General features: G+C 36.7%; 1 protein-coding gene across 1 annotated transcript; it reads left to right on the forward strand.

Annotated features, from left to right (window-relative positions):
- Window positions 1-3,502: 3,502 nt before the first annotated feature.
- LOC106672210 (probable multidrug resistance-associated protein lethal(2)03659) lies at window positions 3,503-17,679 on the forward strand. Its single transcript, XM_024228791.1, has 23 exons — window positions 3,503-3,669; window positions 10,121-10,320; window positions 10,492-10,626; window positions 11,089-11,287; window positions 11,345-11,567; window positions 11,624-11,919; window positions 11,981-12,091; window positions 12,152-12,406; window positions 12,462-12,748; window positions 12,803-12,900; window positions 13,875-13,960; window positions 14,027-14,173; window positions 14,232-14,440; window positions 14,495-14,721; window positions 14,783-14,862; window positions 14,942-15,092; window positions 15,333-15,439; window positions 15,500-15,623; window positions 15,676-15,846; window positions 16,228-16,355; window positions 16,641-16,886; window positions 17,224-17,396; window positions 17,454-17,679. Exons 2-23 carry the CDS (start codon window positions 10,130-10,132, stop codon window positions 17,578-17,580), a joined length of 3,771 nt encoding a protein of 1,256 aa, XP_024084559.1. The 5' UTR covers window positions 3,503-3,669; window positions 10,121-10,129; the 3' UTR covers window positions 17,581-17,679.
- The last annotated feature ends 9 nt before the right edge of the window (window positions 17,680-17,688 follow it).

Consider the following 17,688-nt stretch of genomic DNA (forward strand, 5'->3'; position numbering starts at 1 on the left):
TTGTCGAACAAAAAATCTAAACAGGTTTATTTTTAGGAGTCCAGGAATTTGAACAGCGCTCCTTCAGATTGCGGCGACGAATATTCGGTTAGCCCAATACAAGAAGGCGCAAGGGTACCTGGTTCCTTCCTTCATACCGTTTACTCTACACATCTCAGTACTGTCATTATCACCAACCCAGAACATACCGCAATCGTTATAAGACACCAAACTGTTATCAAATAATAGTATAGAAAGTTTAAGACAAAAATTGACTTGAAATATGGTACGGATAATGCAAAAGCAGACATGATATAAGACTTAAGAGCCATTAATATAATGCTTAGACTACTATAATGATGAAGGAACAAAATTTGAACAAAAGTTTTGACCACACATAGCAGTTCTGTGTCGTTCCACCATCCAACACCCAAAATATCAAACCCTTACAGAAGTTCTGACATGAATGGTCATAGCTCCTTGTATGTCACAAAAGTTCACAAGTCCAATTCATGTAGCCTTAAACGACCTTAAACTTCAATGGACTCACACTGAGTACATGACAGGCGTTGTTAATCAAATTACGTGTGGACAAAATGGACCAGGCGAAGGTTGGCTATAGAGTCATTGATGTGACTAGGAAAGGTACTTAAAACTATATACCTAAGATTACAGATTGACATCGTGAAATCCCCACACGTAAGTTAATAGACAACTTAACAGAATGCTTAGAATATTGTGAAGACCTCGAGGATCGAAATCCCTGCTTCCTAGAGGTCCATTCAACCGTTTCGATTAAAGTAACCCGGCTGATGATGATCTTGATCCTTTATGGAGGCTCTGAATTCCATCGTAGGGTGGTTTCTCACCGCAGACAAAAGGTCACGATGAAGGTTCGGGACCCCCAGAGTTCATAGCCTTTCGAATATAGTCTGGATAATTTAATGGTTTACGGATTTAACTACTACGGGGAAAAATGGTCATAGAATGAACCAACAGTACAAATTAAAAAATAATGGACGTTTTGACAATGCCTAACATGCGTATCAGCAAGGTCGAACGGGTCCCGCATCCAATAATGTCCATGACATACAAGTACAACCTTCGCTGCTTGCAAGTGCTTATTAGCCATTATTATTCCAGCGAAGGTGACAAATTAAAAAAACGAAAATATAGTTGGTACAAGATTTGATTAAAGTCTTTTTGAAAAGGGATTGAATCAAGGGTATATTTAACTTTATTACTGTAGTCTGTTACATAAAAAAATTAAATTACTAAGATCATTGTATGATCTTCCACTTCGCGTCAAGTCCTGACATAAAAAATGTTTAGTTAATCCATGCTTTTCTGAAGCAACAATCTTCAACCGTTAGATATCTGCAGAAGAAAAAAACACAGTTATGTTTTATTTGTTATCGGTTTTATTAAATTTTAGGCTGGATTCGGAAGAAAATATAAATATTAAACAGAAAAAAATGTAAAATTTTGTCTAAGGAAGCTTAAACTAAGAAGCTTTTTTTTCTTGTCTTTGCCGATTTCTTAACCTACTCTTGATAAAGTTCATGCTTGAGAATGATTGTTCGCATCATTATGTAGACCCAAATAAGGAAAGAACAGCAAACGCTAATTTCTTCAGTTGATCATATGAGTCAGGAATACTATTCCAGGTGTTAAAGATCAACGTATCTTCCCTCTCCAGATCTTTCAAAACAGACCACTTGTACTGTAAACTTAATTCACATTTATTTTTCTCCAACAGCTCTAAATCGGCATAGAATAGAATCACCAAAAATTGTTTGGTTCAAACCAACTCTTGTAAGTCTGCATGTGATCTTACATAATTCCTTGCTGACTCGTTGATTTTTTCAACCAACTAATTTCCACTTTTGGCTGTACTTTTTTGAAAAAAAACGCTCCTTTTTCCGACTGTAACTATATTGATTGCCATTCTAGATTTGATTCCTTTTAACACATTTCATTAATTATGCGTAATTAAGCAGAAACTTAGAATCCTTTTCTGTTTATGAGGCTAGTTTGGCCAACATGGGCAATCCCTAGTATGAGCTCGAACCGATGCCATTTTAATTCCTTTTTAACTCATCTTAAGGAGGTGAGTTTTGGATAGGATCTCAAAAATTATATAATTTTCCTTGAAATTGCCTTTGTTTAGTTTTGTGAGAGGTGAGATATTATCAGAAATTTATCATTTTTTATCGAATGTAATGCATTTGATATGGTCTACTGCGGAATAAATGTCAACCTCCGATGGTAATATTATTAGCATTCATATTCATTTTGAGGGTCATAAATAGCACAACCAGACTGTCCTCAGTTTTCGAACCATCAGTCAACACCACGTGGTGATCTTGCCAATTTTCAATATATTCAGGGTTGAAAAAATGATTATCTAGCTTACCATCCACATCTTTGATGTCTTGAAAGGAAAAGATTTCGACTTCCTCACATAGAGTCATATGTTTGTTCCTTCCTATCAAACATAGGAAGTAATTAATTTTATTATAGCATTTGAACTTTGGAAGCTTAAACTAAGAAGCTTTTTTTCTTGTACTTAAGAAGCTGGTGACTAGAATAGGATTCGGTTTGTTTGATCAATATTTATATGTTAATAATTTCGAATAAAATAGGCTTATTTTATTTCTGAGTCGAATTAATTAATTTTAGGACGAATTTATCTGACAGAAACTATCCTCTTATGGCGGTTTCCAGTTTTACTATGTCCATTAGATTTGATCGAAGAGTGCCGTGTATTTTTATTATGACATCCAGTTTCTTAAAAAAGGATTTCTATGCATTTCCGTACGAAAAACAGCCATGATCCAAAACAGCTTTAAAAAAACAGGGGCTACTTTCAGGAAGCAAAGTTAACAAAGGAAAATGTTAAAAGATATGCAAAGTGTCACAGGTGATGGTGTCCGAGTGGATCGAAATTACGATAGATCAAATGGTTAGAAAAGCGGCCTATTGAGCAGAAGGTCGTAGGTTCGAATCCCGCTCATGACACTTGCTTTTTCATCTCAACCAAGACCTCAGATTAAAAGTACAATTAATAAAAATAATTAATCCCATTATTCATGGTTTCTGTGCTACATTTTCAACAAAACACTGTAAATAACACAAACTAGCTTCTGTTTCAGTTTATTTCTGCTAATGTATTTTTTTAATTTTTAATTTTTTTTGAGTAGGTAAGCCATGTTTGCGTTGCGGTTTTTGGTAATTGCTATGTGGCGTTTTAATATATAGACCTTATATCATGATAATCAAGATGATGTCGCCTCATTACAAGTGTCGCAAATACGATGACCCTATTACAAGTTTTACAGTTAAAAAACATGAATAGGACATCCAGTAAAAGAACCTATTTCATTTATTAAAAATAATAATTTCATAAATGTTCACAGCGCATCGAACTCGCCTTCAGGTTCTTCAAGTCCGTTGTTCCCGGTATGTTCTGAATTTGAAACTTTACGAAACGGACGAGCTTTTTTCGGGCCTCAGTCGTGGCGAAACAGACAGCCGAGACGTGTCTAGCGGTGGCACGTGTTATTTGCCCCCTTTTTCGCAATCTTTTCCCCTCTACAAAAATCGGGAGGAGTGGCTGATTTAATAATCTAAGCACATGCTAACTGCCAGTGCTTCGGAGCCGGCGGAACCGTGGGGCCGACGACGGAAGTGAGTACCGCATGACATTAAAATAACATAATTTATAAGATCCTCCGACTTCTTCGTCCTATAAAAGACCAATTTTTTTTAACGCTTAACACATTAATTTCACCGATCTAGCAGTCTTAAATGAAATAACTGCTATTTCTACAGTTATTTTTCCTAACTCTTACTCATTAGCCCAAAGTCCGATGAATTGTAAAGTATTTCATCAAATTTGACGACTTCTGATTCGACCTATTTTACCTAGAATTTAAATTCAAGGAAACGTTTCGCCAGAGGTCAAAATGGCTGATAACGCGTGCCTTTTTCTAGCTCGACTTTTCTAAATATCATTGTAAATCACAACTTCTACCTGTTTTATTATACTGTTTGTTATATTGGGTTGGAAGCGAAAACGTTTGTGGTTGTCGCCAGTGTGGTCTATCCGTACCAAAATTAGACGCAGCAGCAGAAACAAGCAGGGAGAAGAAGAAATAGGGATGTCGTCTGTTGGTGTGAAGGCCCGTACAAGCTGAGATTCCTATTGCTGGAAGAGGAAAAGACAAAACTTGGTGGATAGATTTGTCGGAGATTGCACAACAGGCCAATATTGGATGCAATGTTGAAAGCCCTAAGAGAGACGACTCTTTTAACTTTAACCTTATGTCATTAACGTCCTCTATGACTTGATCCATTCCTTTTATGATCGAATTCGTTCCTGCTTAGTAAAATACCAACCCAACCTTTCGATTCATCTTAATCATACTGCTAAAACACTGTGTAAACCTGTCCAGTCCCGAAAAATCTTCATGCCGCCTTAAACGAAGATGACCTCGAGACCTCTTCAATTCTCAACGGACTGACAATGGGTGTTTGTTCAGGTGTCCTCTGGGCGCAGTGATTCAGTAGATTCAGTATTGTGACTGGGAAAGGTACTTAAGATTATTCCTAAGACTTTCGTGGAGATCCTAAACACTTCAACATAATGCTTATACTACCATGAAGATGTAAAAGCCCTTCTAAATTGTACAAGAACTTCGACCACTTTGAGTTGAAGTTCCACTATGCAATACCCAGCGTACTTTTTTAAAATCTTATCCGAATCAAAAGTGGACGGTTAATTGTATTTGAATACAAATCCCACAAGATTTATTCATCAGAAACAGCATAGCAACAGCAAGACGATGGCGGATGTGGAATGAGCCCTAATTTGGTGGTGACATTGCAATGAGCTTTTAACAGACTTACAGTTTGAAGAAGAAGGTTTTGTAAATTTTACTAGGATGCCGATGGTTTCAAAGTTCTTGCGCTTATGATTTTTCGAAAAAATATTAAATTTTGATCTGGGCATTCTTATCTATTTCAATATCAATCCTGACTCATGTCGACTCATAAGTCAGTGCGTTTATGTTTCTTCTTTGTTTGTTAATCCGTAATAATTCGAAAATTATTAAAGTCCAGGGTGTTTTTGAGTGTACTTTGTGAGGCCTTGTGACTATTCAACTTACAAGTTATGTACAAGTTCTTCGCCGGTCCAGAACTAAACTTTCAAGGACTAATCAAAATCAATAAAAATAGGCACGTCTCTGAGTGAAGGACGATCATGAAAAAAGTTCTCTTTTTTCCGGAAAACTCCGAAGTAAAGCTACCAGATGTACACTCCATCTCGCTACAGGGTGTGGATAACGTCGTAAGATGACCAGGTTAACATTGCTTTTAATTAACACAAAATGCCAGTGGTGTTGATTACCTAGATGTAATCGTGCATTAACTAGATTTTCGGAGCCATAAAATAAATTATACTTCTGACTTCTGCGCGAACAAGCGACAAGGTTAATCGTGTTGTAAAAGAATCAAATTCTATAAATGATGGTGATGATGATGGAAATACAGTTTTATTCCTTCTGGCTTGTACCTTTCCTAGTTTCTTCAGTTCAATTGACTCGATCCTTCACTTTAGAAGAATAAGGTCATTGGCCTTGGATTTTTCTGTACCCCAGGATATGGCTCTTTTGAGTTGTTTCACATTCGAAGATAAAATGGCTGTTTCTTCCTTCTCATTGCATAACCCAATGGTGGTCGTACCCAATGCAGATTTTTTTTCTCGGATGCCAGTGATTAGTATATAGACATATTACTCCTCTGAGTTTAGCTATCTCTAACTGAATCAATGAGTATATCAGTCTTGGTGAGGGTTGTTTTAACATAAGCTTATGGGTCTAGTAAATCAGTAGTTATCCACTTCACTTTTGACTTTTTTGGATCCATTTTGGATATGTTATCTACATATATTCTGTATATGTTTTTGTTATCCCAAGAATAAGTTCAGGGCCTACATATGGCCTTGCAGATCCTCATCTTGTCAGTATGACTGTCATTTCGTTACCCAAAATGTGTCATGGTACTTAAGATATCACCAGGATGTTGCGTTTTCCCAGGTTTTGCAGATTGTGGATGCATTCACTTACTAATTTTGATGTGATTTTTTTACACGTTAATGCTTTAATGCTTCTGAGGATTTTTTTTCCAGAAAAACCTCTTGACTACCAATGACATTTGTGTACCTACCAATTCTGGTTTATTCCACTAATAATTAACTACATGGTTAAAGTATCTTGAGATCGAAACAGAGCTTTAAGTTCTTACACGTCGAAACATACGAGCTATTCTCCGGAAAATTCCGATTACCAATAAAGAAACCAGCCAGTTGTAGTAATCAGTATGAGGATTAACGGACAAAGTCTTGAGGTCATGGACGATAAGGCGACGGGGCGGGTTCTCGGGATGTGAATTTGTAGAAAGTGCTCGAGCAGTATGGTTAAAATGGATCGAGAGGTTGGCGTGGAAATTTTTGAACGGATCAGTTCGTTGACAAGAGATATTGAGGTCGTTGTGGATAGTTAGGTCAGTGACGTTAGTAATGAGCTTTTACAATTTGTATTGAAGACTTTTGATTGGAACGATTGGTTGCGCTGTATGTTGGATGGCTTGACAGAGCAATTCCACTCCTTATGCCCAAAGTAGTCGCAGTAAAATTTGTATAAGGTTAGTTTCGTTTTGACGTCAAGACAGATTTCGGTCCTAGGAGTCTTCGTAGTTGTCCAAGTCTTATGTTATGATGTCTCTTGTCTAAAGATTCGACGTCAGTCTACTCTCTAGGTATCTCAGTATTGACTTGAATGGAAATCGATATCTTTTTGTTATTGATGTACAGTGGAGGTCAAGGCTTTTTCAATTTGGACATACATTGAGAACATTTTTCTTCAATCAGTCTTTTTGCACCAGTATTTGACAAGCTGAAGGTATGGATGTTAGAGGTAGCTTGGAGTGGATTTGAGTTAGAGGAATTGCAGTATCGCCCGCGGTTTGTACTGGGGGGGGGGGGAGTTGTGTACCTTGGCCTACCATAGGTGCCCCTTATGCAGAGAAAGGTTGCTCGATGTGTCCCACATAATAGAGGCCGCGGCTCCATACAGAGAGCGTGTAGGCATGCCGCAGGACTTAAGAAGAGTTCTCGAGCACGGTAGCGAGTTTCAGAGTCCCCTGTTCCGCTTTTTAGGGGAAATTGGTTTTTTTTATTGTATATAGTATGTCTNTAGATTAGTTTGAATATAGGGTCGGTGGAGGAATATCAAGTACTCCACCGACCAAACGGAAAGAGTGTATTGTATGAATGTATTTATTTGTATGAATGTAGTGTTTGAAAGGGTGAATAGAGTACAGACATAGTTGGGGGCTGAAATGACCTAGAAGTCGGAAGCCCCAGTCAAAAAAATAAAAATAAAATAAAATAAACTCGAATTGTGACGAATAGGTGGTCTTCTCTGGAATGGCTTCGTCCTCCCTCTTAAGCACTCGAGTTGGCATGTGATCCCAGGTGAAGAAGCTTACCACATTTACTTGTCCGGTCGTCTACAATTATACACCAGAGAAGATAATGTCATTTTACCATGGCCATTCAAGACCTCTGTCATTCGAAGTTTTGTAGTGAATTCCAATCAAGGCTTAACTGTTGGGAAAAATTCTTTTGTAGAGAGCCTGCCTTGCAGCTCGAATCTTCCCACCTGGCCATTCCTGCGGCAGGTTCTTTCGCCAATAAGTCTGTTTTGTTTTCTATGTTGTCGGCATGCGATTTTACCCGCATAAATGGCACTTTCCATCCCTTACTTGTATGGAGCCAAAGTCTTGTATGATGTCTCAGTTAACATAGTTTCTTTGCAGCGTCGATTATTGATTATTTCGATCCAATCTGAAGCTTTCTGAATTGTCAATTTTCCGCCTGGTTGTTGAAACAGCAGCCGGTTAATAAATGCAGCATCATATGGATGGTGGTACCGAAGACGGTTGACTTGTGAAAGTCAATTTGCAGATGCCCTTGAACTTGACCGTTTTGAAATTAGTGCGTTTTTGAAGTTTTTTACAGCCATGCTGAGTTGTATAAAGTTTTGAGGCCGATTCGCGAATAATTCGCCATTGCAAGATTTATAGGAGATGGATTTATTCCTGTTTGGAATATAAACACTTCGGGGAAAAATGGCAATCTTCTCAGGCCAGGCCTTGACTGGGCAAAAGTCGAAAACCAGTTTTTGCTTTTTACTCTGCACCTTTCTTTCATTTCCTAACCGAAGGCCGTGTGATTATTTTGCCCAAGACCTGGGGATTTATTACCGTCTTACCTCCCACATAACGTCTATCATTGTTTTAAACTCAACAACAAATGCAAAATTAAATAATTAGTTGTTTTAAAAAAACGATGAAACAATAAAACTAAACGAACTTCATAGCCTTTTTAGATGGTTTTGTTCGACCTATGGCTTCTCATCACACTCAGTGCTGGAACTCCGTTGGTGTATCTCGGACTGAGCATTGAATCTGGATAGAAGCCAAAATGCGACTGTCAGATTAAACTGAGCGGAAGCGACCAAACTAAAGACATTTCGCAGCTCAAGCCATGAATCTTAAATCAATAGGTTTAAAAGTTTGGTCGCCATCGTCAGCTAAGGCTCGTGGGTGTCTCACCCTGCTCATAACTTAAAACCCCGACTAACGAAGGAGAGTGAAAAAAAACGTGTTTTGGTTTCTTGTCACCCTCAGTGTTTGACTGTTGGTGCCTCGCCTTGCTTATATCCCCGCCCAACCACTGAACATAGTGAGAAAACGAAATGGATCTGAATGGAGAAATGATCCAAAACACCGAACAACAGGCGTTTTGTAGTTCAATTGTAATGTAGTTTTCAAAACAGGTTTCATAGTTTGGTCGCCATCTTCAATTATGACTTCTGGCATTATGTCGGTATCCTCGTCCTGTTTATAACCCCGACCAACGACTGAAGATAGGTTAACAATTTCGCTTAGACCTGTTTATAACCCTGATCAATGATTGAACATATTGTTTCAAGCCTTGTTTCTGCTTATACTCCTGTTCTATGACTGAAGATAGTACAACAGACTCAGTTTAGCCCTGCTTATACCCTTGATCAACGACTGAACATAGCATTAAAAATTTTGCTTAGCCCTGTTTATCTCCCTGATCAACGAGTGAAGATAGTGTTAGAAATTTCACTTAGCCCTGCTTATACCCCTGATCAACGACTGAACATAGCATTAAAAATTTTGCTTAGCCCTGTTTATCTCCTTGATCAATGAGTGAAGATAGCATTACAAACTTTGTTTCTCCTTATACCTGTTCTAAGAGTTAAGAAAGTTCATCAAACTTTGTTTAGCCCTGCTAATATCTATGACCAACCACTGAAGAAGGTGAAATGTGGAAAGATAGATTAGGATGATGAGAAACTACTATTTAAAATATATATATATTTACTTTCCACTTTCTTTGCAGCTGTACTCTTTATCTGTATAATTATAGAATATTATATTTTAAAAAAGCCCTATGTTTTACTCTATTGCCTAGTTATTAGTGATTTCGTTTGGCCGGACTTATTAACTGTACTCTTTTTTCCTTTTTGAAAATTTATTACATACAAAATAATTTTTAGTCCCTAGTTATTAATTACTAAGATGAAAAAATAATTATACAATTCCTCGACAAATTGCTGGTAAATGTGATCAGTTTTCATTTCAATTGGGGTCAATGGAAGTTTTTTATTAACTTATCAATCAGATCAGACACGGTAAATTCAAAACAATATTTCTACTTTTTATTGGGTCCATTAAATTTTTCTTTGAAGTGATTTATTGTCTATAATTGTAATTTTTAAATCTAATGAGCAAATTCTTGAAATATCCCATAACAAAAGTGGCAGTTGTTGTCTGATAAAAGGAACAGTTCATGTAACTGAAAATAAATATGCAAACAAGAATTAATTTGTAGATAGCTTGGAACTCTTTTTAAATAAACATTTGCCAGTTATAAAACTTGTTATGAATCGTTTTGTTCTTTTTCTTCAAAAAGTAGAGTTCATAAATTTAAAAGAAAATTGTCGGATTAAAGAAATTCTATATTAGTTTGTGGTTTTAGAATTAAAAGATGGATTCTCTGACGGAAAAGACACCTAGGAGTAAGAACCCGAGGGCAGAAGCGAATCCACTCTCCGCTGTGACTTTCAGCTGGATGCTGCCGCTATTCTTCAAAAGCCTGAAGAAAGATCTCACCCTTGACGATCTGTTCGAGCCACTAGATGAGCACAAGTCGTCCAAACTTGGAGGCAGACTTGAGAAGTAATTACTTAAATAGACATTCCTTAACACTAATTTTAAAAAAAGTGATGAAATTTTGTTTAAAACGCTTCTGACTTAAATTCAAAATTTAATATTAAGTCCTTTACAACTGTAAAAACATTTGAATCGTCATCATCATCATCAAATGTATTTATTTTTTATTGGTTCAAGAGAATGGGATGCTGAGGTGTTGCGGTCGAAGAAACTCAACAAACAACCGAGTCTACTCAGGCCTATACTCAAAATTTTCGGTTTTAAGCTAATCCTCTATGGCTTACAATTATCAACATCATGCTTGGGATTTATGTGAGTACAATTAATCTCTAAACAGATTGGACATTAAAATTTAAAAAAAAAAAAATTGAATAATGCTAAAAATTCATTTCATTTATATACCGTAATTTTGAAATTTTGAACGGTTTTTTTATGCAAAAGAAAAGTTTTACATTCTGCTCCTTTAATGAAAAATATTCATAAAAAGATTGCTTGTTTAAAAACCAATTTTAAAATTTAATTCACTTTTTATTTTTTTATTTATTTATTTAAATATTATTTAAAATTTATAGCTTATTTTTTTTTAAATATTAGTTTGCTTCTATGTATGTTTAATTATTTACTGCCAGCTTTATAAAATACTTTCATTTTCACCTAAACTTTTTAATTATCTTGCATACATTTGCCCAAATATTATTAATGTTTATTGTTTATTTTGAGATATTTTCATATCAACCGTCTAAACATGTGTCGAGTACAGTACTGTGTTTACAGGATAGCGAAGCCATTGTTTTTAGGTGGTCTGATCTCTTATTTTACGCTTGGTAGTACAAAGGATGATGCCTACTTCTCTGCCACGGGGTTTGTTGTCTGTGTGGCTTTTGTGGTGCTCATCGAGCACCCGTTCATTCTTGGGACGATGCACTTAGGAATGAAACTTCGAGTGGCCGTCTGCTCCTTAGTGTACCGCAAGGTTCATCAGTCGGCTTCTTCTGATCGGTCAAATGTTGATACTCGTTTATTGCCTTAGGCACTGAAGCTGTCGAAGATGTCACTTGGTAAGACCACCGTCGGCCAAGTGGTCAATCTCATGTCGAACGATGTGAACCGTTTTGATCTTTTCTTCCTCTTCATTCACTATTTGTGGATCGGGCCTGTCAGTACTTGCGTCGTCACTTACTTGATGTGGCTGCGTGTCGGACCGGCTTCGGTTCTCGGAGTCACATCACTCCTCATCCTCATTCCATTTCAAGGTTGTAATTTTCCTTTTAAAAAAAAATGCCCTGTAGGAATAATAGGTCTTGTTTAGGATGGCTGGGGAAGCAGGCGTCAAACTTAAGACTCAAGACTGCCCACAGGACTGACTACAGAGTTCACATCATGAACGAAATCATCACTGGAATCCAAGTTATTAAAATGTACACCTGGGAAAAGCCATTTGCCAAGCTGGTCTCTCAGTCCAGGAAAAAAGAGATCAATCAAATCACAAAATCCTCTTATATCAGAGGAATAATGAATTCTTTCATCATCTTCCACGCTCGGACTGCCATTTTTTTTACAATAATTTCTTATGTTTTACTTGGAAATTCGATAAATGCAGAGGATGTAATTATAATATGTTAAAAATCATAAAAACATTCAGGGTTTTATTAAAGAATTTTTATAGGTGTTCGTGCTCACATCTTTGTACTCCATATTAAGAGAATCTATGACAATATTTTTCCCGCTGGGTATAACACAGCTCGCCGAGGGACTTGTATCAGTCGAAAGAATCAGAGTAAACTTTTATTAATATTTTGAATCAATAACTGTTTTCTATTTATGTTTTTTATTTCAGAAATTCCTCGTTCTAGAATTGCAAAACGAAGAATTTACAAATTTTGTTGATGGAAATGAGGTTGAAAAGAATCACTTTCACCTGCTTACAAAGTACGAGCATTTCACTCATGAGGGCAAAAAGCCAGGGATCATTGTGAAAAATGCATGTGCTAAATGGTCGCCCGATTCTTTGGACAATTCGCTCAATTCTCTCGATCTTGAAGTAATTCCAGGCCAACTTACTGTTATTGTCGGAACCGTTGGAAGTGGCAAAGTGAGTCTGAAAATTTTCGTTTCAAAGAAGTTATTAAATAAGTGTAAATTTTCAGTCATCATTCTTCCTCGCTCTTCTGAAGGAGCTCTCTCTAACAAGCGGGACCATCAAAATTTCCGGTAAAATATCCTACGCTTCCCAGGAATCGTGGCTGTTCCAAGGCTCGATTCGACAGAACATTCTCTTCGGCGAGCCTTACGACAAGGCGCGATATCAGGCGGTCACGCGTGCCTGTTCGCTTCTCATAGACTTCGAACAGTTTCCCCATGGAGACAAGACGATTGTCGGTGAAAGGGGTGTATCTCTGAGCGGAGGACAGCGTGCCAGGGTCAACCTTGCAAGGTGAATTAATCGGATTTTGTTTATGGGCTGTTTTCACTGAGTTTTGGTTTGTAGGGCGGTGTACAAAAATGCTGACATTTACCTCTTGGATGACCCTTTATCTGCTGTCGACACTCATGTTGGAAAACACCTTTTTGAAGAGTGCATTCAAGGTGAACCTAACAACTTTTCAAAACCGAAATTAACTGAAATTAAATAAATTATTTGATATTTTTATGGCTCGGCTGAGAGCCTTGGGTCTTGTTAAATGAAATATCATTATCTATCTATATATTTATTGATATATTAGTCAAAGTCATATTGGTAACCAAAATTTATAATTTTTTTTTATATTTATGTTTTTTGGTCTCACCAGGATCTTCATCACTGAAGACTTTTTCATATTTCAATATAATTTGGGGGTCGAGCTGAAAATATTAATGTAAGTAAAGTAAAGTCAAAAGCTCCAAAGCCTGCTCACATAAGGAAACAACTAAAGCTGTTAGCTGAAGCTAGACTTCTCGGGATGCCTGTTGATGTCATGACCCCTAAATTCAGTTTTGACATAAAATTTCTACTCAAAATACCCTGTAGAGCAGACTGGGAAAAGAGATCCCAGTTACTGCCGACCATATCTGGTTTACAGATGGCTCCAAAATCGGATATGAGTCAGGAGCTGGCATTTATGAAAATAAACCTAGAATTCATTAGAATTCATATAAAAAAATGGGGAAAATAACAAAATTACCGTTATTACCAGGGCAGAGACGCAATGAAGTGGACGACAAATTGGCCAAGGGAAGTTAATTAGACCCCCTGCATACACCTTCATACCAACAGATGACATGCTCTGCTGGACACTGAAGGCATATGTATAGTCTCAGAGTGGTGGAAACAAGCGGTGTAATTGTGCCCTGGGTTCTGAGGCAAATGTGGACTTTTTCACAAGCCCTGTGTGCATTATAAATGCATTCTCTGGACCCCCTAAAAAATTAGTATCTTCTCCATAACTCAAAAATTAAGTTCTAAAATTGTGAAAATATTTCCTCGGGGGCGATGTCGGCGTATGCATGGCCACTCTGTCTGGAAAAAATGCACTGTTTGACATCTTTTTTTATTAAAAATGATGTTACTTGTATGTTTTTAGGCTTTTTGAGAAACAAAACTGTCCTTGTTATCACACATCAGCTTCAATACCTTGAAAATGTGGATCAGATTGTTCTTTTAGAAAATGTAAGCGCATTACGCTCATCATTTGTTTAAATTATTTAAAACACCTTTGTTTTCGTGTTTCACAAGGGCAGGATTTTGGCAAAAGGCACCTACCAAGAGTTGCAGAAATCAAGCATGGACTTTAAAAACGTAGTGGCGCATAAAGGAGAAGAGGAGTTTGAAGAAAAGCCTCATCTTCCTAAAAATTTCCTCAGCCGGAGGTCTTCACAGCAAGTAAGCATGATTGTTTTTTAAATAAAAAGAAATAAAAAAGTAAAATTTTGTATTTCAGAGTTTGATATCTTCCATTAATGATGAAAATGTTATTGACATAGAGCCGGAAGAGGAGGCCGAGATGCAGAGCAAAGGCTCAGTCGGTTGGTACGTTTATAGGATATATCTTAAGTCTGGCGGCGGATGGTTTTTTCTATTTCTCGTCCTGTCTATGTTCATTTTTACACAGGCTCTTGCGAGTGGGTGTGACATCTGGATAACATACTGGTAATTTTCTTTTTCCTTTGATAATAGATTTGTTTTAATAAATTCTCCTCCCAGGGTGAATTCAGCAGAGTATGCTTATACAAATGGAACGTTGACTTTAGAAGAATCATACCCATATATCTACGTGTTCAGCGCACTCACTGCCGCCACTGTGTTCGTCGTTTTAATCAGATCATTTATGTATTTCAAATTGTGTATGAATTCTTCTAAAAAACTTCACGGGCATATGTTCAGCTCTATAACAAGAGCTCCGATGTTGTTTTTCAACAACAACCCTTCAGGTTATTAATCTTTTTTTCTATGCTGGCGTTTTTGTCTAAACATATTTTTTTCATTTCCCAGGACGTATATTAAACAGATTTTCCAAAGACATGGGTACAATTGATGAATTACTGCCTTCAACTTTGTTGGACGTATTCCAGGTGAAAGATTTGAATAAAATACTGAATATTTTGAATTAAATTTATTTTATTTTATTTTATTTTTTTTGACAATTTTTAGATAGCAGGTACTCTTCTTGCAATCCTAACAGTCGTAGCAATTATCAATCCTTGGTTACTTATACCAACTGGAATCTGTGCAACATTGTTTTATTTCATGCGGATATTCTACACAACAACTTCACGATGTTTAAAAAGATTAGAAGGAATCTGTAAGAAAAATTATTTAATAAAATGTACATAATTCTAGTAGTAGTCAGGAGATTTATGCTCTCGAATAATCATAAAATTAAGTCAGTCGCTCTTTTGACAGGGCCTACATGACCCTAATATAATAAAAGTGTTAAGAAGTTTATTTGCCCTAGTTTAACTTTAAAAACTATAAAATAAACCTAGTATGAACTATAATCAATATTTGTTTATTAATTGTTAAAATAAGAAAAACGTTTTAGCTCGGAGCCCCGTGTTTACGCATTTGAATGCTTCCCTTCAGGGCTTGACAACAATCAGAGCCTTTAACGCACAGGAAAGATTAATTCATGAATTTGATGCCCATCAGGTAAAACGAGTAGATATTTGTTAATAAAAATATATAATCGATTGATTTTTGTCTTATTAGGATCTCCACTCGACAGCTTGGTATTTATTTATAGCAGCAAGTCGTACGTTTGGCTTCTGGCTCGACTTGTTCTGCGTCGTGTACATAACATCGGTCACGTTCAGTTTCATTTTAATGGATGAAGGTAAATCTATCTTTGTTTGCAATATTTCCATGTGTGATGGTCCGGTTTGCAGAGACGATGGGAGGAAATGTGGGACTGGCGATCACACAGGCGGCCGGTCTCACGGGAATGTTCCAGTGGGGTATGAGGCAGAGCGCAGAACTCGAAAATCAGATGACGTCCGTCGAAAGGGTGTTAGAGTACTCCAATCTGGAAAGCGAGCCTCCTCTGGAATCAAGTCCAGGTTCGTTGGCAATTGGTTAAAATTGAGAGATTTCCTCTTGTGGTCTGCGTAGTTATGAAACTTGTAGTTTGATCATTTCTAATTGCCTCACTCTGCTTATTACCCTGACAGCATGCAAGGTAGACTGGAATAATTTGAAACGGTCAAATTACAATTGGAAAACTTCCTTGGTTATCTTTATCCATGATTTAGACACTGAACTTTGATAGAAACAACAGAAGTTTTGCCAATTTCTGCATGACATCTGCAGTGACTTGTACTTTTCGATCATTTTTGTCTGTCAGCCTTTCGCCACTGAAGATACATTGGAAATTACCAAGTTACAATGTTTTTAAAAATTATCTTTTCCTAATTGTAAAAGCTCTGATTGACCTTTTTCAGACAAAAAGCCAAAAAAATCATGGCCAGATGATGGAAAAATCGAATTTTCTAATGTTCACCTTCGTTATGGGCCAAATTCACCGTGGGTTCTGCAGAAGCTCTTTTTCACAGTTGTGAAAAACGAAAAGGTACACTGAAAGCCAGTACGGTTTCATTCTAACTTAAAATCTAGTTATTATTAAATGGAATATTTTAAAATTATTTTTACCATTGTAAAATTGGATGTGTTGTCTGAAGAATAAAACAATTTTCTTACTTAAGACTATTCACCTGGTATTTGAACAGCTTAAATCTGTTAATTAATTATAAGTCCTAGGTTTTATTAATTATGATTACAGAAAAAAACTTGGATGTTCAACTTTAAGAGTTATAATTAGTTTTTTTAGAGAATTATTTGTGAATTTTGTATGCAGGTCGGAATCGTCGGAAGAACCGGGGCTGGAAAATCTTCGCTTATTTCCGCCTTGTTCCGTCTGGCTGAGATAAGTGGAGAGATAAAGATCGATGGGATCAACACCGCTGATTTAGGCCTGCATGACCTCAGATCGAAAATTTCCATAATCCCCCAGGAAGCGATCCTCTTCTCTGGCAGCCTGAGAAAAAATCTCGATCCTTTCGACGAGCACGAGGATGCAGTGTTATGGAGCGCCCTTGACAAGGCAGATTGTGTTTTTAACTTGATATTTTTTTTTTTGATATTTCCTTAGTTTCATATAATGTTTGAGGATATTTTGACCAAATTTCATGAAGATTGATACAGGGAATCAATTTGAAGTATCAACAGGCCAATGTCGATAACTCGCAACCGAGGCTTCAATTTGTATAAATCGAAAAAAAAAGTTATTTTTGACGAGTTTTTTTAGACTTTTGATATTTCCTTAGTTTCATATAATGTTTGAGGATATTTTGACCAAATTTCATGAAGATTGATACAGGGAATCAATTTGAAGTATCTTTTTATTTTTTTGTCTAATTAAACATTTTTCCTCAATTCAGGTCGAGCTTAGGGAAACCGTCGAGGAATTGAACAACGGCCTTCAAGAGGTGATTACAGAAGGCGGTTCGAACTTGAGCATCGGCCAGAGGCAGCTTATCTGCTTGGCGAGGGCGATTGTCAAAAACAACAAAATATTGGTCTTGGACGAAGCCACCGCTAATGTCGATCCAAAGTATGCAGATTTCACCACAATTTAAGCAATTAAACACTGATTTTTTTTCTTTTTTAGAACAGATTCATTGATACAAAAAACAATAAGAGAAAAATTTGCTAATTGTACGGTATTAACAATTGCGCATAGGCTAAATACTGTCATGGATTCAGATAAAGTTTTGGTCATGAATGCTGGTTTTTAATTAATTTAAATTCAGCAAGAGAAAAAATAAGAATGGCCTCCAAATGGCTGGACCACATAAACTTTTGAAAATTGTGGCAAAATAGGTTGGAAAGAAGATGAAAAAAAA

This window comes from Cimex lectularius, unplaced genomic scaffold (assembly GCF_000648675.2).
Source record: "Cimex lectularius strain Harlan isolate CLEC.00 unplaced genomic scaffold, Clec_2.1 scaffold17, whole genome shotgun sequence".
In the NCBI taxonomy this organism is placed as follows: Eukaryota; Metazoa; Arthropoda; class Insecta; order Hemiptera; family Cimicidae; genus Cimex; species Cimex lectularius.